At 40.6% G+C, this 21,825-nt stretch overlaps 2 protein-coding genes and 5 non-coding genes across 8 annotated transcripts in view; 2 read left to right on the top strand and 5 right to left on the bottom strand.

Annotated features, from left to right (window-relative positions):
- Positions 1 to 222: 222 nt before the first annotated feature.
- fhdc1 (FH2 domain containing 1) lies at positions 223 to 20,863 on the top strand. Of its 2 annotated transcripts, XM_077525380.1 has the most exons (14): positions 223 to 431; positions 531 to 624; positions 7,220 to 7,778; positions 8,508 to 8,569; positions 9,026 to 9,128; positions 9,216 to 9,301; positions 9,455 to 9,555; positions 11,827 to 11,897; positions 11,973 to 12,080; positions 13,078 to 13,148; positions 13,375 to 13,492; positions 13,563 to 13,727; positions 14,900 to 15,914; positions 17,376 to 20,863. In XM_077525380.1, exons 3-14 carry the CDS (start codon positions 7,401 to 7,403, stop codon positions 18,158 to 18,160), a joined length of 3,063 nt encoding a protein of 1,020 aa, XP_077381506.1. In that variant the 5' UTR covers positions 223 to 431; positions 531 to 624; positions 7,220 to 7,400; the 3' UTR covers positions 18,161 to 20,863. The 2 variants fall into 2 exon arrangements, with proteins under 2 accessions (XP_077381506.1, XP_077381508.1); XM_077525382.1 differs by lacking the exon at positions 531 to 624.
- Positions 9,756 to 9,826, bottom strand: trnag-gcc (transfer RNA glycine (anticodon GCC)). Its single transcript has one exon. It is a non-coding gene; the product is annotated as a tRNA-Gly (tRNA).
- trnag-gcc (transfer RNA glycine (anticodon GCC)) lies at positions 10,150 to 10,220 on the bottom strand. Its single transcript has one exon. It is a non-coding gene; the product is annotated as a tRNA-Gly (tRNA).
- trnag-ccc (transfer RNA glycine (anticodon CCC)) lies at positions 10,443 to 10,513 on the bottom strand. The gene has a single exon. It is a non-coding gene; the product is annotated as a tRNA-Gly (tRNA).
- trnag-ccc (transfer RNA glycine (anticodon CCC)) lies at positions 11,250 to 11,320 on the bottom strand. The gene has a single exon. It is a non-coding gene; the product is annotated as a tRNA-Gly (tRNA).
- trnag-ccc (transfer RNA glycine (anticodon CCC)) lies at positions 11,644 to 11,714 on the bottom strand. The gene has a single exon. It is a non-coding gene; the product is annotated as a tRNA-Gly (tRNA).
- Positions 20,864 to 21,553: 690 nt separating the features above from the next.
- Positions 21,554 to 21,825, top strand: part of trim2a (tripartite motif containing 2a) — a 28,174-nt gene continuing 27,902 nt past the window's right edge. The window contains exon 1 of the mRNA XM_077523630.1: positions 21,554 to 21,610. The gene's annotated coding sequence lies outside the window, so the exon portion shown is untranslated. The remainder of the gene's footprint in view (positions 21,611 to 21,825) is intronic.

The raw sequence follows: 21,825 nt of genomic DNA, 5'->3' as shown, positions 1-21,825 counted from the left end.
TATATAGCTACTGTAGGGCTAGCTAAACATTTGTCATATCAGTATTTTATCTCACGTAATTGTAATTAATCGTTTTAACTAACGCAAGATAGGTTGCTTTGTTTTCCCGCCCATTCCGTCAAACTCTCACGTGACCTCTGTCCTCGTGAACGCGCCCCCTCCACCTGACGTTATGTTCGAGCACGAGCACGCAGTCAGTGAGTGAGTCCACAGGCTGCAGCTGGCTGCTGGCTGCTGGCTGGCTGGCTGGCAGAGCTCCGTAGCTCCGTCCCTCTCCCCCGCACGCTACGCTCTGCGGCGGCAGTCAGGTTGTCTTCTTCCCCTTGGCAAGTCCCCCTCTGCCACCAGCTGTGAGTCCAACGACGCCGGAGCGGAATATTTGTATTTATCCTTTTTACGTGTCCCGACCGAAACCAACCATCCTTACCCCGGTAAGTGAGGCCTCGCCTCACCGGCGTGTGTCTTTGAATGTACGGCTGTGGGAGCCTCATGCGGACAGGTTGCCACCAAGTGCTTTGTGGTGTTCGCAGCCGGTTCAGTGTGCCTTTTTTTGGGCCAAACGTGTGCGTCAGCCATCGCTGTCTGTTTGGACCTGCGGAGTCAACTCACTAAGGTCACCGTGAGGTAGGTTCTGCAATGCAGTGGAGGTCCACAATGACATCATAAATATAGTTTTATGTACTTTGGGGCTCAGAATCTGTTGCACTCATTGACATTTAAATTTTTTTTTTTGGGAGGGGGGCAATCTTTATTACTGTAATACAGTAGTAATAAAGTAAGTAGTTAACTACAGCATTAGATATTTGGCCCATTTGTTATGGTTGTGTCCCTGGAGTTTTTCAACAAATTGCAAAGAAATGCACAAGTTTGTACCAACTTTTTTTTTTTTTTTTTGTCTAATTTTGTAGCTTTAACTTACACTACGATTTGCGTATGTCGGATATTTTGTGTTGATCTGCCAAAATTTTGAAGCATAAAAACAGCCACAATTGGAAAAAAAAAAAAAAAATTAAAAAAAAAGTATTTTTCACTTGTTATTGTTAATGTTATAATTTACTAGTAATAATTATTGTATTTGTACTTTCTGTTCTTATTATATATATTTTTTCATTATAATCAATTAAAAATCATTAATTAGCAATGATAAAAAAAAAAACTGCAGTCTTAATTAAAACTCCAAATGATTAATACATGAATTTACCTTTGTATGTTTGTTTCACCTGTAATAGGTAGCATAATAAGATTTTGTGACTTTTCTCGAGTGAACTTATTCCACATTTTCAGAAAGTGTAATTGCAAACTAAAATTTGTTTCGAAAAGTAAGTGAAATTATTTAAGTCTGGAAGTGCAATATGTTACATCTGATCCAACATTTGATGCTGGTTTCATGCAAAATTTAGTGATTATCCATTTATTATTGTTAGCTGATTGTAAAAAATTACAATCTGGCGATCTTTTCTTCATTAAAAAGTTCAGTTCAATTGATTAATTCGGAAGTAGGCTAGTTTTGCTATTGTGCTTTATGTTTTTTGTTCAATCATACGCTGTTGTTAAAATGCTCTATAATTAATGTTGAGTTGATGAATTAATGTACAAATTTAATTATATCGGGTCCGACATAGGTGGCTAGCCTCTAGTGAAGCTTTTGTTTCATGCAAAGTTAGCCTTATTTTGGATCAAATGTTAATTTCTTTGTTCATGCAGTTACTGAGGTAGTGTGTTCATGTGGTTTTCCACCAAGAAAGGCTCAAATGTTCCCTTCCTGATTCATGTAATTACTTTTTTTTTTTAAACAAAGATTTTCTGTTAGTTTTGTAATTTTTTTTGCAGCGAGCTAGCTTGTCGTCTGAGAGCTTAGCGCGACCTTTTAAAAGTTTTTACAAGTCTGCGCCAGTTTGTGAGGCAGCCTTTCATTGGCTTTTGTACACTATTATGCCTGCTGAGATGAGTTAGAGGCCAATCCATTCAAGTGTGCGGAACAATACCCCAGTGGAAGAAGAAGAAGAAGAAGGGGAAAAAAAAAAACCCTCCCCAGGTCGGGTCACTTGGGCGGGGGGTGGTAAGGGTGGAGGTTGGGTGGTTGCTGTGGAGGCTGAGACTCACATGGAAAACTCATTCCTCTGACGTCATCCCACCGAGGAAGATTCTCGGGTGGTGGTGGTGGTGGGGGGCTTGATTTAGTTGTGTGGGATCGGCGCAGCCGGCTGAATGGTCGCTGCCAACGCAGGGTCCACTCGAGTGTTCTTTATAGCCTGGAAATGAGTCTTTCCAATGTGGTTCTTTTGAGATAAACGGCTTAAAATTAAACAGCCCACCTTTGCCGCCCGAAAGATGGCTACGATAAATTGTTTTAAAAGTTGGTCGGTGAAAGTTAAAAGTGGGTCAAACAAGAGGATCTGCGCCAAGGTTCAATTGTTAGTCACTATTAGGGATGTAACGATATCCAAACATCACGATATTGTGGGGGAGGTCGGCAATACAAAAGAAGGTCACGATACTGTAAAAAAAAAAAAAAAAAAAAGAGAGCTCATACATAAAAAACAATACAACAATGAAAAATATTATAAATATTATATACAAAAATATATATATGAATACTGAGGCACTGAGTTCCTACACATATTGACTCGGTTCACAAGCAAATTACGTTCCCCTTCATCCCTTTAGCGTGGATTTTAAACGTAGAAGGGCCAAAACATGCCATATCAAAATTAAACTGCACTAAAAAACTAGCCACCAGAGGGTGCTAGAACTGCACACATATAATTATTACACATATAGCACACATATAATATCGTGACATGACGACGACGATATATTGTGGCAGTTTGAATATCGCAATATCACGATATTGCCGTTATTGTTACCTCCCTAGTCACTATAACTGATAATTAAATGTAACAAAAGATATCCCACCCATTACCAAACAAAAATTGTTGCAATTAATTGAAACAGCTGCTTAAATTCAGGTTTGATTGGTTCTCTGTTTATTCCCCTCATTATCTGCTTGTTTGCGCACAAGATTTACGCTCAACCGACATTGACATTTTTTCTCACGCTTCTAATTTATTTATTTTTTTGGGTGTTGTTGCATTTTGGTGTGCGCTGCATTTTTTTTTTTCTTGTGACAACAACAAAATGTTGCATTCATTGAATATTTTTCTCAAAATTTTACACACACAAATTTTTGCCAATTCATTAAAAAAAAAAAAAAAAGCTAAACTCACTTTTTGAAATTGGCTGACAAAAGCGTGTCCGCTCGACTGATTGAACAGTCTCACTGTGACTATATGATTTTGTGTTTTATGTTCCCTATGCTCAAGAGTATCTTGGTGGCCTCAGGGGTTAGCGGGTGGCTGGCACACAAACATGTTTGCATTCCCTCCGCCCCCTTTCCCGAATCCCGTCTCCGTAGCGACGCCAGCACCTGCTCCACCTTTTAAATAATGGCACCTGCGGAAGTGTCGGCTTAAGGCCGGGCCAAAACAAACTACCCCGAGATGTTAGCGACATATTTGCCTTTTCGTTTGGTTAGGCGGCGGATCAAATTGCTCAGGTTGACACACAAGAGTCGGCCGCGCCGCTGCGGGCCAGAAACATCAGCCGTAACTCTACCGTAACAAAAGAACAAAAAAAACGAGACAAGAGTTGCTGTTTGGTTTTGATCCGCAGCTTGACAGACGGTGTCCAGTCGTGGCCCTTGTTCAGGTTTTCCGATTTTGAGCGTATGAATCATTTACACTCAGTGTTGGTCAAGTTGATACCAAAATGTAATATGTCATGTATTGCTAGTTACTGTGTTTTGCTCAAGTCAGCCTTTGTCCCTTAAAAAGACACAAAAGAAAAACTCAGAAGAGATACTTGGAAGTGATTCCAATCCACAGAAAACAGCAGTTTAAAAACAAAAGGGCTAACTAACTTTCATGTATCTTGTCATGATGAACATACGTGCCAAATTGGCTTTGGATGCGATTATTTTCTAACACTTGTGTTCATCCTGAATAATCAAACTCGGCTGACGCTTTTGTTAGCTTCTGTTTTGATTTTCATACGTCCTGTCATGATGAGCACGGCTTTTGTGTCAACCAGACTCACACTCGCCAGGGGCACTTTTGTTGTTCTTAGCAAATAATTAACACCCATGTAACTAGGTGCGTGGAAAGGACGTGGAAAAGCAAATGAATAGAGAGGGTGAGGAGAGGAATCTTCAGAGAGTGCAGGAGTGAATTGTGTCAGTCAGTTCCTTTCCTCTCTCCTCGCGATCCCTGAACTGAGTGTCTTCTCTCCTTTTTGTGTCGTGTTTAATAGATGTCAAACACGTAACCCCGACACTTTTCCAACGCCTTTGATACAAAATGGCGGACGGCCCGTGCATATCGCACCATAGGTTCTTCATTGATTTTGGTGTGTAATGTATCATGTGTGCGGGATTTTGTATCAATTGGGACCTACTGGTGCTGGATGTAAATATCTTCTAACACTATTTCATGGTAGAGCATCAACATTTGCCATCTGGCTCCAAATAGGCTAGCGTTAACTCGGGTTGTAACGATTTCCAAAGATCTTGATACAATATTATCACTATATGAGGGTCACGATACGATAATTATCACAATATTGCGGGGAGGTTGGCGATACAAAAAAAAAAAAGATCACAATATTGTAAAAAAAAAAAAAGAGCTTATTCTAAAAAGAGACAATATTGTGCTTTTGCAATGCTTATAAACAACCTAATAACACTTAATATTGAGGCACTTACTTTCTAATGCAAGCACATTGAATATTCCACATATTAACTCACAAGCATATTTCGTGCCCCCTCATCTGACCATTAGTGTGGATTTTAAACATAGAAGGGCCAAAACATGCCTTGTGAAAATTAAAATACACTATAAAATTAGTCACCAGAGGGTGCTAGAACTGCACAAATGGAAATGAACATGCCTTTTTTAACATGTGTTGCTTTTAATATCGTGACATGACGGCGATGATATATTGTGGCTGTTTTAATATCACGATATTGCCGTTATCGTTGCATCCCTAGCGCCAACACTGCGTTCATTTAATGTCTGTAGCTATCCAAAACGCTATTAGCCCGTTAGTGCTAAGCTCACCAGGGTGTAGTACAGTCAGTAGGAATGGGACCACAGCAGATGTAGAGGATCGCCATATCTGGTTATTTTTTATTTTTTTGGCATGTCCCACAAGTGAATTAAAAGTTTAGTTGATTTTTTTTTTTTTTTTTTTGCCTGTCGCTCTGAAACGGTGATGGAAGGAAAGGAGAGTCCACCGTCTTCTATTTTTAGTCACATTGATGAATTGTGGGCCAGCAGAGCGTCTCATCGGGGACTAAATTGAGGTGAATTGAATTGCCCTGAAGAACATTAGACGGGAATTACTTCACGCCTGTCTGGTTCTTAACTCTTAGCTACTGTAATCTCTTAATCCAGGATTCCTGCAATAACACAGGTCTTTGTTTTCCATGGTGAATATGAGTGTTACATAAGAACCAGTGTAGCCAATCAAGTGTCCAGTAAGTAACCTGGGCGTCCATCTTGCCGTCCACGGCGGTCGGCGGGATGAAAAACAAAACGTTCCGACAGCTCTCCGCTAACGAGCGTTCCCACGGCGACCGAGACGGGAGGTTTATCCTGTTATGTCCCATTGAAAGGCACGACTTTGCCCCCGCGGTGTCGCTGAAAGACCTCTGGCCGGCGGGGGAAATCAGAAGTTAGTGACGGGAGGATTATGAAAGGCACCTTGACCTTCATACGTAACACAAACCGGGACTGAGATACTGTTGGTTTTTAACTTTACATTCAAAGAGGAGAAAAAAAATTGTTGATGACAATTTAGTGTCATTTGTGTCACGGGATAATTTTTTTCTATCTTTCTGGAGAGGTTACGATGCATGTGGTAAGAAGTGGTTGAGTCAATGGTTGATTCAAACCAAGATGGCCGACTTCCTGCTCAGTTTCCTGAATACCTCCTTGAGACTTTTTTTGCGCCGTTTCTGTAATAGACTTGTCCGCCCAATTTTTTGTCGATTTGTAAAGCTAGTGTCTGGGACTAAGTTTTTCACATTTTCCAATGGGAGGTACTGAGTAAGAAAAGGCTGATTCAAACCAAAATGGCCGATTTCCTGTTCACTTCCTGGAATATATCATTAAGACTTTTTATGTGTTCTGTTATAATTGACTTCTCTGCCCAATTTTATGTTGATTGGTGAAACTAGTGTCAGGGTTTTTTTGTTTTTTTTTACCATCCATCTTAGTGTAAGAAATTACTGATAGAAACCAAAAAACTTCCTGTTCAGTTTCCACAATAATTCCTTGAGACTTTCGACTTGAAGCATGGGCTGTGATGTAACCAAGAATTAGCATTTAGCCACAGAATTCCACATTGAAAGCAAACATCCACAAGCATCACTTTAAGGACTTAATTAGCCACAAGCTAATGTTAGCCACTGGCTCACAAGGAAGGTCAGATTTCATGATGGTGAATTAGACATGAGCTTGATGAATTAATCATGTACCAGAGTGTCGGGCGGCTAACGAGACTTGATATTGACGCTTGTGTTGTTGTCATGTTTGACGCTAACGACTTAATGTTTTTAGCTTGAGGAGAGAGAGAGAAAAAACAAACTCAAAATGGTTGATTTACGTCGGTCTGCGGCCCATTGTTAGTTTGCCTTGAAAGTGGCAACAAAGGTTTCGTGTGACAGGATTGATGGGAGTGTCGGATGGGTTTGTGACACTTGAGTACTTTTGTTCCTGGCTCGTTTTTTTTTATTTTTTTTTTTTTCCACAGTCAGTGAACGGTTCATCGTTTTTACTGAGAATCATATACCATAATACCACAATGTTGTATTAATGTTATAGTGCTTTGTACAGTACACCATGCAAGCATGTGTCATAATTTTCAACATACCAGAGCTGGACTTCAAAGCTCTTCAGAAACTGGAAAAAAAAAGAGAGATTTGACCATGTCCCTGGTTTTGAATCCCTCTAGACCACTTTGATCCATCCCCCCTGCTTCGGGTTTGCTCTAATGTGTGATGATTGTGGGCGACAACATATACAGACTCCCACTTTTAACTTTCACTCTCAGAAATTGTGACTATATTTATTAGTTTTGCCAAGTCAGTTTTTCTTGTTTTTACGGTACATAATTTTGATTATATTAATATATTCTTAATATAATTTTTCCTGTTTTTCAGCCCACATTTTGCAGTGCTGCCCGATGGCTGCTACCCACCCCTTCCTGCGGGTGGTCCCCCCCTTGAGTGATGGAACCGAACAGAATGAGAGGATGCGGCCCAGTCCCGCCGAGTGACTGAAAAGTCTTCAGTGTGAACGTCGTTAGCATTAGCGCTCATATGCTAACAAGCGCGCCCCGCCATGCTGGCCAACGAGTCCCACAGCCGCGGACCCGCCGCCTCGGACGCCTCCTCTCTCGCTGTGGTGCCGCCTCCGCCCCCTTTGCCGCCCCCTCCGCCGCCTCCGCCGCCCCCCGTGGTATCCCGCCCCGGCAGGAAGACGCGTCGGGTGCGCAGCTTCTTCTGGAAGCCCATCCCTGAGGAGAAGGTCCGCGAGAGACCCAACATCTGGACGCTGGCTGGGCGGCAACAGCAGTACCAGATCGACGTCCGCTCTGTGGAGGAGCTGTTCGGCCAGCAGGAGGAGGTGGGGACGGGCTGCCGGGGGGCAGCGACAACTACTGGGACGGCCGCCGGGGTCTCCCGATCCCGATCGTTCAAGGAGAGCAGCAAGGAAGAGGTGAGGCTTGACGTATTGATTGCCATACCTAATGTAGCATGCAATGGTTGCATTTGCTCCCAAAAACGTATAAATACGTTCTATTTTAAATGTTTTGAGTGTCCCAAAGACGTATTTATATGGTTGTTTGTTTGTTTGTTTTTATGTTAGAGCATACAGATGGCTTTGATGCAGCCTCTCAACTGCAGAGAATGGTTGAAGCAATGGTAATAATTATAAGAACGGCCAGCAGGTGGCAGCAGAGTACAAGTGATCAACCAAGGCCATGTTGAAAACAAGCTGTTTCCCCACAATTCTAAAGAGATTTTATTTGGGGAGAGGGGTCTATTTTAGTGTCATTTTTTTGAGTAAATACATCGCTCTATTTAAAGATTGCAGTCTATTTGAGGAGATGTGTTCTTGAGCCATTTATTTGAGGAGTTAATTTAAGGTGTGGTGTTTATTTCAGGAGGTGGCTCTTTAAAAAGCGGTGTAAAAAGCAGTGTTTGTTTTAGGAGAGTTGCTTATTTGAGGAAGGGTCCCGTCTATTTTAGGAGAGGCTGTTTGAAGGGAGGCGTTTATTTAAGGAAAGGTGTTTATTTGTGAAGAGGCAATGGGTGGCATTCAAAAGAAAGGTCTCAAGTGTAGAAGAAAGCGACATTGCCATCTACTGGCCTGGCATGCAAACTGCAACCTATTCAGACTTCTTGTTTGCTCATTGACATGTTGCCCCCTTGTGTTTGGGTGCAGATCAGCATCCTGGACTCCAAGAGGGGAATGAACGTGGGCATTTTCCTCAAGCAGTTCAAGAAGTAAGTCCTGTCTCCTGTTAAACAGCCAGTCAAACACTTTTTAAGCACAAATATTTTTTTTCTTTAGGCGGTTTAGTGTCCGAATATGTGCTTGTTAATGAGTTTTGTCACTTTTCTGTTGTTTTTCCCTTGATTAGATTAAAAAATCAGATTACGTAAGTGTTACACACAATATTCGACTGGAATGTTAATCCAGTGTGGATGCACACATCATTGGCAGAGAAACTTGGAGCCACTTTTTCTGTCACTCAAGATCAATTTAAAAAAAAAAGAAAAATATTGAAAAGAAAGTCTTTTTTTCGCTAGTTCATTTCGAGTTCTTCATTCATGAACCCCTCACGGCTTCCTGTGTATTGTTAACAGTTCTTTACAAGCTGGCGTATGTAAACAAAGCGTCTTTTGCGAACGTATTCAAAGCGGCACACCTGTTGTGGACCGTCCTTCCTCCCTTTTCAGGTCCAACCGCTGCATTGTGGAGGACATACGGCGAGGACACGGCGGGACGTACGGAGCCCAGCCCCTCAAAGACCTTCTCAAGCTGCTGCCCGACACGGACGAGGTCCGTGTTGGAGCACGTCGAACCGCGGTTACGCCGCCGACAACAAAACAAAAGGGGAAAAACTTTCTCCCTTTTCCCCTTCCGCAGGTGAAGAAGCTGCAGGCGTTCCGAGGCGACCCGGACAAGCTGACGCTGGCGGATTCTTTTATGTTCCTGCTCATCCAGGTGCCTCGGTGAGTCGGGAGTCTTTGACTTTTTTTGTTGTTTTTTTGTCAGGGTGGATTACTACAATTTGTTTACTCTCAGGGTTGATTGTGATATTGACATGAACTAGCACGTGTATCAAATGAAGCGTCGTGACATCATCGTCTTTTGTTTCGCGTCAGGTTGGAGGTGCGCATCGAGGCGATGGTGCTCGGTGAGGAGTTTGTGCCTTCCTGTGCGCTGATGAGTCACGACGTCGATGTGGTCAGAGTGGCCACTCGAGGTGTGTGTGTGGTGTCTGCTTTCAAGTGTGCTCACACCTGATATTTGATCACATGCTTGCATGATGCTAAGAGGACCATTTTTGCATTTTGCAGGCCGTAGATGTGGCAGAAAAACACATAGTGAGAACGACACTTGACGATAACAATACATTACAATAACAATATTCAATCTTGCTGCCACCCCTATAAAAGTAAAACCTGCATCAGCCGGGAATCGAACCCGGACCTCTCGCATGGCAAGCGAGAATTCTACCACTGAACCACCAATGCTTAGTACAAGTATTCCAACTGGCGGTAGACCTCCACAAAGGCAAAACATTTTTTCAAGGGCCATCTGGAATTATTACTGTATGTTTTGCCATAATAATACTGTTTTGTTTGTTTGTTTTTTAAATGAGAACAGCACAGTGTGATGACGCAAAATTGCGGTCACAAAACTGGATGATAACATCTGATAATATCGCATTGAGAAAACACATTTGAGAATTTTAAAACTAAGCGTGCATTACATTTAAGATTTTCAACAATTTCAATAAGTTGTGAGAACAGAATTGAGACTGTGCTGATATGCATATATGCCTGAAAAGGTAAATTGCATTGGCCGGGAATCGAACCCGGGCCTCTCGCATGGCAAGCGGGAATTCTACCACTGAACTACCAATGCTGTCATGTTGCCGTTTCAGTAGGCTAAAGACCTCAACGACGGTAAAAGATTTGAACGCCCATTTTGGACTGGAGAGTTATTGCAATATTACAGGCAGATTAAAAAGATTACGCCATAAAATTATCACGCAATATTTGAAAATTGTGATCACGATTACAATCATTGCAGAAGTAGAATTGAACAATTTCAGACTAAGATGCTGTCACATTAGTAAACCCAAATTGCATTGGCCGGGAATTGAACCCGGGCCTCTCGCATGGGAAGCGAGAATTCTACCACTGAACTACCAATGCTTAGTGTTCCATGGGCTGTAGGCCTCCTTCAAGATGAAACAGTTTCAAGCCAGTTTTTGGAACATCGCAGTCATGTATTACAATGATACATTTTGATAACTATTCGTCGCAAAACATTAAAATACATTTTGTTTCCCATAAGCCTCTGCAATAACGAGAGAGAATTGTAAAATGTGATAATACGATAACAGTTGAGAATGTTACATTAGATAACAAATTGGAACATTTTTAGAGTAAGCCCCTACCGCCTCTGATACATTGGCGATAACCATCCATAACAATAAGAAATTGCAAGAACAGACTTATACAATTACAGGGTAAGTGGCTACCTCCATTGAAGGGATAAATTGCATTGGCCGGGAAGCGAACCCGGACCTCTCACATGGCAAGCAAGAATTCTACCACTGAACCACCAATGCCCAAAAGGCTTTTTTTGCAACACATAACTATTTTGATAATGATACATTGCAATAAACCGATAACGATTTGGAACTATCCAATGCAATAGCGATTCATAGCAAAACGGTATATTGCAATAATGCTGTATTGTGGCCACAACATTTTGAGATAACAACACTTAGCGATATAACTATCAATCACTGTACAAAGCTCAACTTATATATTAGTACAGTAAGATTTTATTCAATATCGCAATGAACATGGGAACAATTTCGCAAAATTTTGACAAAATGTTTTGAACAACTTCAGGCGAATTTGCTGTCACGTAAATCTAAAGTGCATTGGCCGGGAATCGAACCCGGGCCTCTCGCATGGGAAGCGAGAATTCTACCACTGAACTACCAATGCTTAGTGCTGGTTTTCCAACGGGCTGTAGACCTCCACCAAGGCGGAACATTTTCAAGGGACGTTTTATGGAATAGTCTATAACAATGATACATTTTGATAACTATACGTCAGCCTCCACAATAACGATAAAGAATTGTCAAATGTGATCATACAATAACAGTATATAATGTTACATCAAATAAAAACATTTTGAAAGTAAGCTGCTACCGCCTCTGATACATTGGCGATAACCATCCATAACAATAAGAATTGATTTTAATACATTGCAAAAACAGACTTGTACAATTTCAGGGGAAGGGGCTGCCTCCACTGAAGGAACAATTTGCATTGGCAGGGAATCGAACCCAGGCCTCTCGCATGGGAAGCGAGAATTCTACCACTGAACTACCAATGCTTACATGAGACTATTTATTCAACCACAATAACGTAGAAAGGAACATGGAACGCGTTCTCCATTTTGCATGTCTTTAATGCGCAATTGTTGCCGCTTTGATTTGATCCCGCAGAGTTGATGGGCTGCGAGGAGCTTCACGCCATTTTGCATCTGGTGCTGCAGGCGGGAAACATCATGAACGCGGTACGTGGACGCAACGCGGTGTCATAAAATCGTAAAAGCTGACAAACGGTGAAACGTTGGTTTCCGTTTGTTCAGGGAGGCTACGCGGGCAACGCGGTGGGCTTCAAGTTGTCGTCGCTGCTCTCATTGGCCGACACCAAAGCCAACAAGCCGGGGATGAACCTGCTGCACTTTGTCGCAATGGTAAGCAAAAAAAAATACATTTTTTTATGCATTCATGGAATTGAAAATACGGTCACTTATAAACAAAAAAAGTTTTCTTTATTATTATAATATTTACTTTCATTTTTGTGTGTTTTGTTAATAAGTTATACATATTTACTTGATAATGGAAAACAATTCTTTTACCTTTTTATGTTATATTTGATTACTTTGAGTTTTGTGTTTTTTTCTTAATAATAATGTTTACATTTTTAATTATCATGTTTATTACATACTGGTATTTACTGTTTGTATTACAAATATTGACATTTTTAATATAATCTTTTTTTTTTTTTTTTTTTTTTTACTATTATGTTTTTGTAAAGTTGCTATTTACTTGATCACTATTTATAATGAAGTATCGTTGATAATTAACATTTTAAAGAATATAATTTGCATAAGAATATAATTTGCACTTACGAGGTTTTAGGCAATTACATATTTTTTATATATCATATTAAGTAACCATATTGACTTTGGTATTTACATTTACTTAAATTTTTTCATTTTTGTATATGCATTACATTTTTACTACTTACTTTTAATATTGTGTGTTTCTGTTTCCGCACTTTAAAATTTTTATTTTAATAATAGTTTTTATGGTAACACATTATTATTTTTTACCCTTAGGTGTTTTTAATGAATATGGTTTGGATTTTTAATATTTTATTACTTATGTTTTGTTTTCAATTGTTTATATTTTATATTTTGTTATTTTTAAATTATCACGTAATAATTTGTGCAGTTCACGTTTTGTTTTGTTTTGTTCTTGCAAATGTTTTAGAAATTTACAACAATTTGTGTTTTTACACGAATTTTTGATCAGAAATTCTAAATACATTTTTGGCAAAAAATTGGCAAAAAAAATTCTAAATATATTTTTGTCAAATCAAATGCCATCTGCAGTATCCGTGTGGGTCACCATCCATCATGCCCCATGTGCAAAATGTTATGCTAAAAAACATACTTCTTTTCTTAGGAGGCGAAGAAAAAAGACGAGGCGCTATTAAAGTTTCCGGAAAAACTGGTCCACATCCAGAGTGCAGCGAGGTAATAATAATAATTAAAAAAAAGAATACCTTAAAGGGGAAGTCAACTAAAAAGGTGAGGTCACATATAACATTTTACTGTCAAGAAATGTTTAGCGTTGACTTCCTCTTTAAGTAAAAATGTAAAACTCTAAATGTACATTATTTAGTAAACACTTAAAACAAATAGAATAAAAGATTAAGCATTACAGCGGTAAAACCGTGTTTTTTTTGTTTTTTTTACGTAGGATCTCCGTGGAGAACATGGATCAAGAGTTCTCGTCCTTGCACGTGCGGATCCGAACTCTCGAGGAGAAGGTGCAGGGAGACCCCGAATTACTTCCACAGCTGACGCCTTTCCTGCAGGTCCGTCAGCCGATCGATCAATCGTCAAGAAACGAGATTAACGCCGCCTTGACGTTCCGAATGCTTTCAGAGGTCTGCCAAGACGCTCGCGGATCTGAAGCGTCGTCGTGTGGAGCTCGGCAAAGAAGGCAACGCGCTGGTGGACTTCTTCTGCGAGGACAAGGACGCGTTCAAGCTGGACGAAGGGTTTCGCATCTTCCATGACTTTTGCGTCAAGTTCAAGAAAGCTGTCAAGGTCCGGGGCTCTCACTTGAAACGTCAGCGATACGTTTAAAATTAGTGCGTTCATTTTGAGTTCATTTAAAGTTCCTTTAATGCCACTATTTTTTTTTTTTTACGCATGATTAATGAGCGCCTGTAGTGGGAGAATTCCAATCTCAATGCAGCAAACATGTCCACGTCAATATTTTGCAGTAATAAATTTAATAATAATGCATGTATTTGGGGAGACTGGGGTCAAGTTGTATTTCACAATTTAAAAAATGTGCAGAATTTCATGTTACTTAGATTGGTCTTAATATGAAAAGAAAAATGCACCGAGTTGTCACCAAAATCTTACAAACACAATTATGCCAACACAAATCAGTATCACACTTGATTTTTACAGTACCTTTTTAATTTTAACTTTATTATTATGAAAGTACTGTATCAATAACTAAGACAGCCATATTTCTATTAGTTTAACATTTTTCTACTTTTACGTTCACGCAGGGCGGCACGGAGAATGACTGGTTAGCACGTCCGCCTCCCAGTTCTGAAGACTCGCCCCCATTCAGAAATTAACTAATAATTAAGTGTAGTGTTGTCGGGTCAATGACTTGTGAAATCCAAAAACACCCGCTAACTATGGCCAGCAGATGGCAGCATTGTATCTCTTTTCAATGGGCCGCCGGTTTGAGGACGACGTGACCGATCAAAGCCTTTGTCACATTAAACCTAATTCAGAGAGTGTCACCAAACAAAAAATATTAGTGTCAAAGTCACTGTTGTGGAGAAAATGTGTCTTTTCACAAAAAGCTTGTTTTCTCCTTATCTTTTCTATTTTGGCTCAATGTCACTCAAATTACCTATGGCCAGTGCAACGTGTAATGGAGCGCCGCCTGGTCAATGGGTTGTGAAATCCAAAACACCCACTAACTATGGCCAGCAGATGGCAGCATGTCTGTTTTCGCTCAATGTCACTCAATTATTTTCAAATAGTGATTACGGAATAAGGTAGAAAAGTACTTATTTTTTTTAATGAAAGAATGGAATGCGATCTTTCATGTGGTATCCATGTTGTAAATGGAGTAAAAGAACACAATATCCTGTTTGCCTTGAAAGATGAGTTAAAATGCTCGAAATCGGCTGGCACTGTCGGGGTTGAAAACATCATTTTCCGTTGCTTTGATTTTTTTTCCCCCACAGGACAACGCCGAGCGCGAGCTGAAGGAGGCGGCGAGGCAGCGTCGCCTGAGGGAGTTGGAGGAAAAACGATTGGCGTGGTCGGCGGACGACGGCGGCGGAGGCGGCGGCGGCGGCGCGTTCGCTCGCAGCAGCAGCGAGAACGACGTGGAGACCCTCACCAAGGAAGGCCTGCTGGACTTCTTCCAGGAGAGGTCCAAGAGTCCTCACAGTCCGCCGGGACGCTCCTCCAGTGCCCGCCGCCACCGCCACACGCTGACGTCCGTCGCCGACCGGGAGCTCCGCGGCTACCTGGAGCTGTTCGGAGACAAGTTCAACAGCCTGCCGCGGTCGGGCCGCGCCCTCCAGCGCAGACCCGCCCCTTGGATCGACAACCGAGAGCTGACGTCGCCTCGAGCTGAAACCGAACCCATCAGCCCCCTCGCCAGGTTTTCCTCCAACGCCGACGAGGACCGATACAACAACAACGGTTCATTTGGCAGGCGGATGAACGTAAACATCGAGAAACACACTTTGGTTCCCGGTCCGCAAGCGTTTCACCTCCAGAGTCCGAACTTTGCCGACCAGGGCGACGTCCAGCTGACGGATCTGGAACAAGACAGGCGACCCCCTTGCGGGGCTCCGGATACGGTTCCAGGAGTCGCGGTCGACCCTTTGACGCAAGAGGACCGGACAAGTTCCGTTTCCTCCACAACCTGCGACACCCCCTTGCCCTTAGACACCCCGTCGTCCAATCGGAAGCCGGCGTTTTTCATCCCAGACGCCACCGAAGCGGACTGCTCCGTCGCGCTGGACGTCTCCGAAGTCGAGAGTTCGTCCCTTTCCAAAGACGGACTTCAAACCGGAGCGAGCGACAAAGACGGGAAGAGCTCGCCGTCCGCCGATTCGGACTCCGTCCCGCCCGGGGGGGGGTCGTCGCTACCGAGAACGGCGGACGCCGCCTCCTCGACGCCGCCCGAGTGGGGAACCGAAAGCTTGGACACCGCCCTTGCGAACACTGCAAAAACTGAAATCTTAAGTAAGATCTAATTTCTTACATTGAACCTAAATTTGCTTATTTTGCTTTGACACATTCTACTATGGTTCAAAAATGGGTCAATTTGACTTAACTTTGAGTCAAGAAATTGGTCGTTTGTGTAATTCGACTCATATAAAATGTGTTAGATTATTTACTTGAGTCAAAAAATTGGGTCATTTTATATCAAACAACCAAGCAAGTTGGGTCAAATTGACCCGTAATGTAGATTGGCCCATTTTTGATTCATAATTTAACTAACTTTTGATCCAACCCTTTGTTGAGTACAAGTTATTTTTACTTAAAATGAAATTGTCAGACAAGATCATTCTGCTTATTTTAAGATAGGTATTACTTAATGATCTTATTTGGCATTGAGTGTTAACAGCCAGTTTGAAGTACTTGTGAGACTTAAAACAAACAATTTCCACCTTTCACCATTAACCAACATCAAAGGCCCTGAACTGGGGTTTCGTAAATTGAGTTTTCTTATATTAAGTTATTTGCTAATGTAAACACACATCGAGTTCCACCACATATTGATTCAATTCACAAGCGTATTAGGTCCACATTATGGCATATTTAAACATAGAAGGGCCAAAACATGCCTTGGAAAATGAAACCGCTAAAAAAAAAAAAAGAAAAGAAAAAAAAAGAAAAATAGCCACCAAGCCACCAAAGGGTGCTAGAGCTGCACAAATGGAAATCTTTTTTTTTTTTAACAGATGTGCTTCTCTTAATATCGTGACACGACGACAAGATATTGTGGCAGTTTTAATATCGTGATATCATGATATCGCGGTTATCGTTACATCCCTAGTCAGATAATCCAGGTATATATCTAATTCGCTCCCAGCCATTTTCACAGAAGCAATCCCGTTCGCTACCGGCTATTTTACTGAATTTTGACTGATTTTGCAAGGCCCACCGAATATTGTGTTCAATTGCTATAAAAACATGGAACTTATCGAAAGAAAGATTAAAGTCTCTTCTTTCATCAGGGAAAAAAAAAGTATATTTCTATCTGTTTCCATTTTGCAGCAATTATCATTAGAATATAGATAAGTTTAATGAATTTTCACAAATCTATTGAGAATTGTGAGTAATTGAGCTTTTTTTTTTTTTTTTTCAAGATGGCCCTGCTTGATTTCCTTTGGTGTGCTGCCAACTGCTGGCTGTTTGTGTAATAACTACCATTTCTGCAACCGTCCTTTGCAGTTAGGAGGCTGCATCAAAGCCTTCTGTATGCTCTAATAAAAAACAACAACAACAACAAAAACCCGTCAAATACGTCTTTGGGATTTTTTTGTTTTTGGGAGCAAATGAGTTGGTTGAAAATAACCTTATGCCATTTTGTTTTCGAGGGTGTGTGGTCCGAAATCCAATTTACCAGCAAACATTTTCGAGCACAAAAAGTAAGAATTTGGTACTACTGTCCTTTTTTTGTTTTTTGTTTTTTTGCAGTGCAGAAAAGCAGCAGCAAACCAGCACGCTCCAAAAGCAAGGCGGGGGCCGAAGCCGGCGGCGGAGTCGACTCCGGTGGGAGCGTCGGGAGCGTGCGGAAGCTAACCAGCAGCGAGAGCCAGAGCATGCGGAAAGTGGTGCCGATTAGCCGACTTACCCGGACGGCGAGCAAAAAGAAAGCGGAGACAACCCGAGATCAACCTGCCCGCGATCAAAGCACCCCGCCGAGGGGACGCCGGGAAAACACCCCGAGACCCCTGCGACACTCCAGTCTACCTCCCGACGACGCCAAAGCCCAGAGAGGCGGCGGCGGCGGCGGCGGCGGCCTCTCCAGATGCGCGTACGATTCCACTAACTCGAAAATGACTTCCAAGCCGAGCGCAAAACCGTTGATGAACCTCCCCAAGTCGGCGCCCGAGGAGAAGATGTGCCGCTCCGCCATGAGGGCCCTGGCGCAGACGCGAGTCCCCGCCGGCCCGCTGTCGGAAAGCGGCGGCTCGCAGGCCAAGAGCCCCCCCGCCGTCCCGAGCTTCGCCCGCAACACCGTGGCGTCGTCGTCCCGCACCAAGAAGGAAGCCGTCGCCCCGCCCGCCGGCCTGAGTCGGCACGCGTCCGTCAAGCAGACGAGATTGGCGGCGGCGTCCGCTGGTCCGGCCGGCGAGGAGCGGGCGAACCTGCGGCGGGTGCACAGCGTCAAGGCGAGCAGCCGCGGCGCCTACTGCCGCAGCCAGACGCCGCCCGCGCAGGCTCGCGATGTGGGGGCGCCAAAGCCCAGCTGGAAGTAAATCGCAATGACGCCATCTTGTTCTTTCCGACAGATGGCAAAGTCGTACGGGTTGCGTCCGATCCCTTTTGTTTTCCTCTTACTTGTCAAATGGGAGCATTTTCACCACAGGAACTCCCCAAAGTTATTATTATTATTATTATTATTATTATTATTATTATTATTATTATTATTATTATTATTAGGGATGTCTCGATCCCAATCACGTGATCGGAAACCGAGTCCCTCCCGATCACGTCATTTTCAGCTGATTGGTATCGGGAGAAAATGATCAGTTTTCATTTTTGGCAATTTTGTTTTTATTATTGTTATTGTTATCATTAATAATATTATTATTATTATTATTATTATTATTATTATTATTATTATTTTAGGGGCTACAAAGCAACAAAATCATCCAGAGGTAAACATATTGCCAAACAAAACGATTTATTTATTTTTGTTTATTAAAAAAAAAAAAATGGAAACAATTTTTCTTTCCCCTCCTTAATACTTTACCGAGACTCGGTATCGGCAGATCCTCAAAATTAGGTAAACTCGGACTCAGACTCAGGTGCAAAAAAATTTGATCGGGTCATCCCTAATTATTATTATTAATATTATTATTATTATTATTATTAACGATATCCAGACGTCACAATACGATATCACGATATGAAGGTCACGTTACGATAATGATCACAATATTGTGGGGAGGTTCGCAAAATTGCAGGCTTGTTTATTGTAAATTCCGATTTTATTTTCATAAATTGAAGTAAATATAGGAAATAATACAAATCTGACTTTTATTTTATTTATTATTTTTATTTTGATGTAACGATATCCAAACATCACGATACGTTATTATATTATCACTACATGAAGGTCACAATACGAAAATTAGTGCAATTATGTGCAAATCAAGCAAAAATTCAGAAAAAAATTGACATCTGCTGCAATTTTGATCTGGGAAGAAAAGAAAAAATAATAATTGTGATGAGTTCCTGTGGTGCGCCTGCATTGTTTGTACCTTCTGTATTGTTTTGTCAAGCAGAACAAAGCTAACACGCGGATGCATGACGTCATGGCCGCTACGTAAACAACTGCTTTAACGTTACAGTCCAGTTCAACGAGGATACATAAGACAAAAAACAAACAAACTGTCAACCGTTATGCAAAGTGCGGTAGTAGTTGTGCCTGTTGGTAGTGTTTCAAGGACGCCTCCATACGTCATGGGGAAGCATGCTAACGCTATACGACGCTAATGCTAACTAGTGAGCATTCAAGACATTACGATGTGATGTTGTTGTGTTTTTGTTTGTTTTTTTGCGGGGGTGAATTCGACTGTGATTGTAGCACGTGGTTATATTTAATAGTAACATTTGTTACTATGTGTAGCTTTAACTCAGCTGGTCAAAACATTAGGTACGCCAGAGCTTTGTAAAGAATGTATCTAATGAAGTGGCTGATGGTGATGATGTTGAATATTATTTCAAACAAATGTGTGTGTGTGTGTGTGTGTGTGTGTCCATATTGCATGTATGTGGATTCGATTTTCCGCAAATGAGTGTTAGGGCTACCTCTGAATTATTTTTTTTCCCAAGAAAAAAGATGTAATATTACGGAATAACGTTGCAATTTTAGTGAGTAAAGGTCAACACCACCTTAGTCTTTTTTTGTTTTTTTCAAACAAATATTTAACTTTATTTCTATATTGTAATACATTTTTCCTATTTTGACTATTGTATGTTCCGAAAATCAGCAAATTTATCAACTTACCTGATGTTGGACCAAATTGTTTCTTATATTATTTACCGTAAATTTGATGCAAACTAAATCAATACATCGGAATTTACCAACCATATACTTGCTTTTAAAATTCAAAATTATCAGTTCAAATTACGACCAAATATTGGGCATTTTTTTCTGTCATAAAATTGTGAATTATTTGTTGTCAATTTGGACTTTGGACTGAAAATTACATTATTCTCGTATAAAAGTGTCATAATTGCACCACTATGTTCTTGTAAAATTCAACATTTATTTTGAATTATCAAAAATTACCATTTGTGGAAAAAATTGGACCCCAATTTTTTTTTTTTTTTTGTAAAATTACAAGTTGTCAATTTATTTTCCTAATTTATTAATTTAATTAATTAAAAGAGGATAGATATCTCTGAAAATTATTAGGCAGTTTTTTTTCTTTTTTTTGTAATATTAGAACTTTAAAATTTGCAAGTTTCCCCTCATAAAATTTTAAAAATATTCTTAGCAGCATTATGACTTAATTCTTGCAAAATTCTGCTTTTTGTTGTTGTAATATTGCAACTTTAGCCTCATAATATTTTGAATACTCTTGTAAAATGATTTTTTTCCCCCGTTTTTTTCTCATGTAGTTATTTTTTTATTTTTTACTGAAATATTTTTTACTTCTCTCCCAAAATTCTGCCTTTTTTTTCATGTAATATTGGCACTTCATTTTTTTCTTCGGTGTGGCCTGAACACTTTTTGCCTTTTCTGCTGACGTCATTTTGTCGAACTTGTGTGTCTTAAAAAAAATAAATAAATCAACACCGGCCTGTAAAGAGCATTGTGCCATCATCTCCATGGCAACCGACCACCACCACAAACGCACACACAGCCTGTTGCCTTAAAGCCTGTAGCTCCATACATGCATATCGATATCGATACATCCATGCAGCTGCTGTTTGTACATAATGTAAAGACATAGTATTTTTATGACCATTAAAGCTTTCTATATAAGCACTTGGAGAGTCTCGTGCGTGTGTGTGTCATTTACTCTTACTTTAGAATGACAACCAAGGTTCGGTGGTCATTATATTAGGGACACATGCCCGTATCATCTACATGACAAAATTTTGCCTCACAAAGACGATTATGAGGATATTCTTTGTAAAATTTGGACTTATTCCTCAAGGAATTAAAAAAAATAATAATACAAATATTCCTACACTAAGCTTTATTTTGAAAATGTTTAAAAAAAAAATCCTCATAAAGCTTATTTATTTTCTCTGAATATTATGATAATTTTATATATTATATAATTATTAAATATCAGAAAATATTTTTTTTTTTTAAAACTATTCTCACTGAATAACATTCTTACACAAAATATTTAATTTTAATTATTTTATTATTTATCAATCCGTAATTATTATCATTTTCATAAAAAAAAACATTAAAAATATTATTTTTGCCATATTATAATTTTCTTCCAGAGCATTTATTTGAACTTTGAATTCAGCGTTTTTGTTTTTTTCGTGCCGTTACATGTGCTGTTCCTGCTGTACACACCTTGTCCTCTTGGGGGCGATGTGGTGCAGGCATGCAGATAACGCACTTTAAACAGTTCATCAATTCAAAGACCAGAAGAAGAAAGTCGTAATTGAAATGCATAACTGTAGTGTAAATAGAAATTGATTTTCACAGAGCTGGAAAGATATCTACCTGTGTAAGTCTTATTATTATTATTATTATCTGTTTGCATGTTTTACTCAAGTGTTTAAGTACGAATATTCGGTCCGTAATATTTGAATGTATATCTGTGTTACTTTCGAGTACTCGGGGTGGGGTAGACCAGCCAGGTGCAGTTTTGCACTGATTGAGTCCGCCTAAAGTGATCCTCCACCGGCAACGACGACGGGAAGTTGCAACGCTAAATACGTT

Source organism: Festucalex cinctus, chromosome 6 (assembly GCF_051991245.1).
Source record: "Festucalex cinctus isolate MCC-2025b chromosome 6, RoL_Fcin_1.0, whole genome shotgun sequence".
Taxonomy (NCBI): Eukaryota; Metazoa; Chordata; class Actinopteri; order Syngnathiformes; family Syngnathidae; genus Festucalex; species Festucalex cinctus.
This window is presented reverse-complemented; position numbering and strand designations above follow the sequence as displayed.

Bases quoted from the DNA above. Each gene is read 5' to 3' on its own strand.
- fhdc1 (XM_077525382.1), top strand. From the start codon at position 7,401: ATGCTGGCCAACGAGTCCCACAGCCGCGGACCCGCCGCCTCGGACGCC. The intron at 9,129-9,215 runs GTCCGTGTTGGA...CCCCTTCCGCAG, and splicing joins TGCTGCCCGACACGGACGAG to GTGAAGAAGCTGCAGGCGTT. The intron at 15,915-17,375 runs GTAAGATCTAAT...GTTTTTTTGCAG, and splicing joins TGCAAAAACTGAAATCTTAA to TGCAGAAAAGCAGCAGCAAA.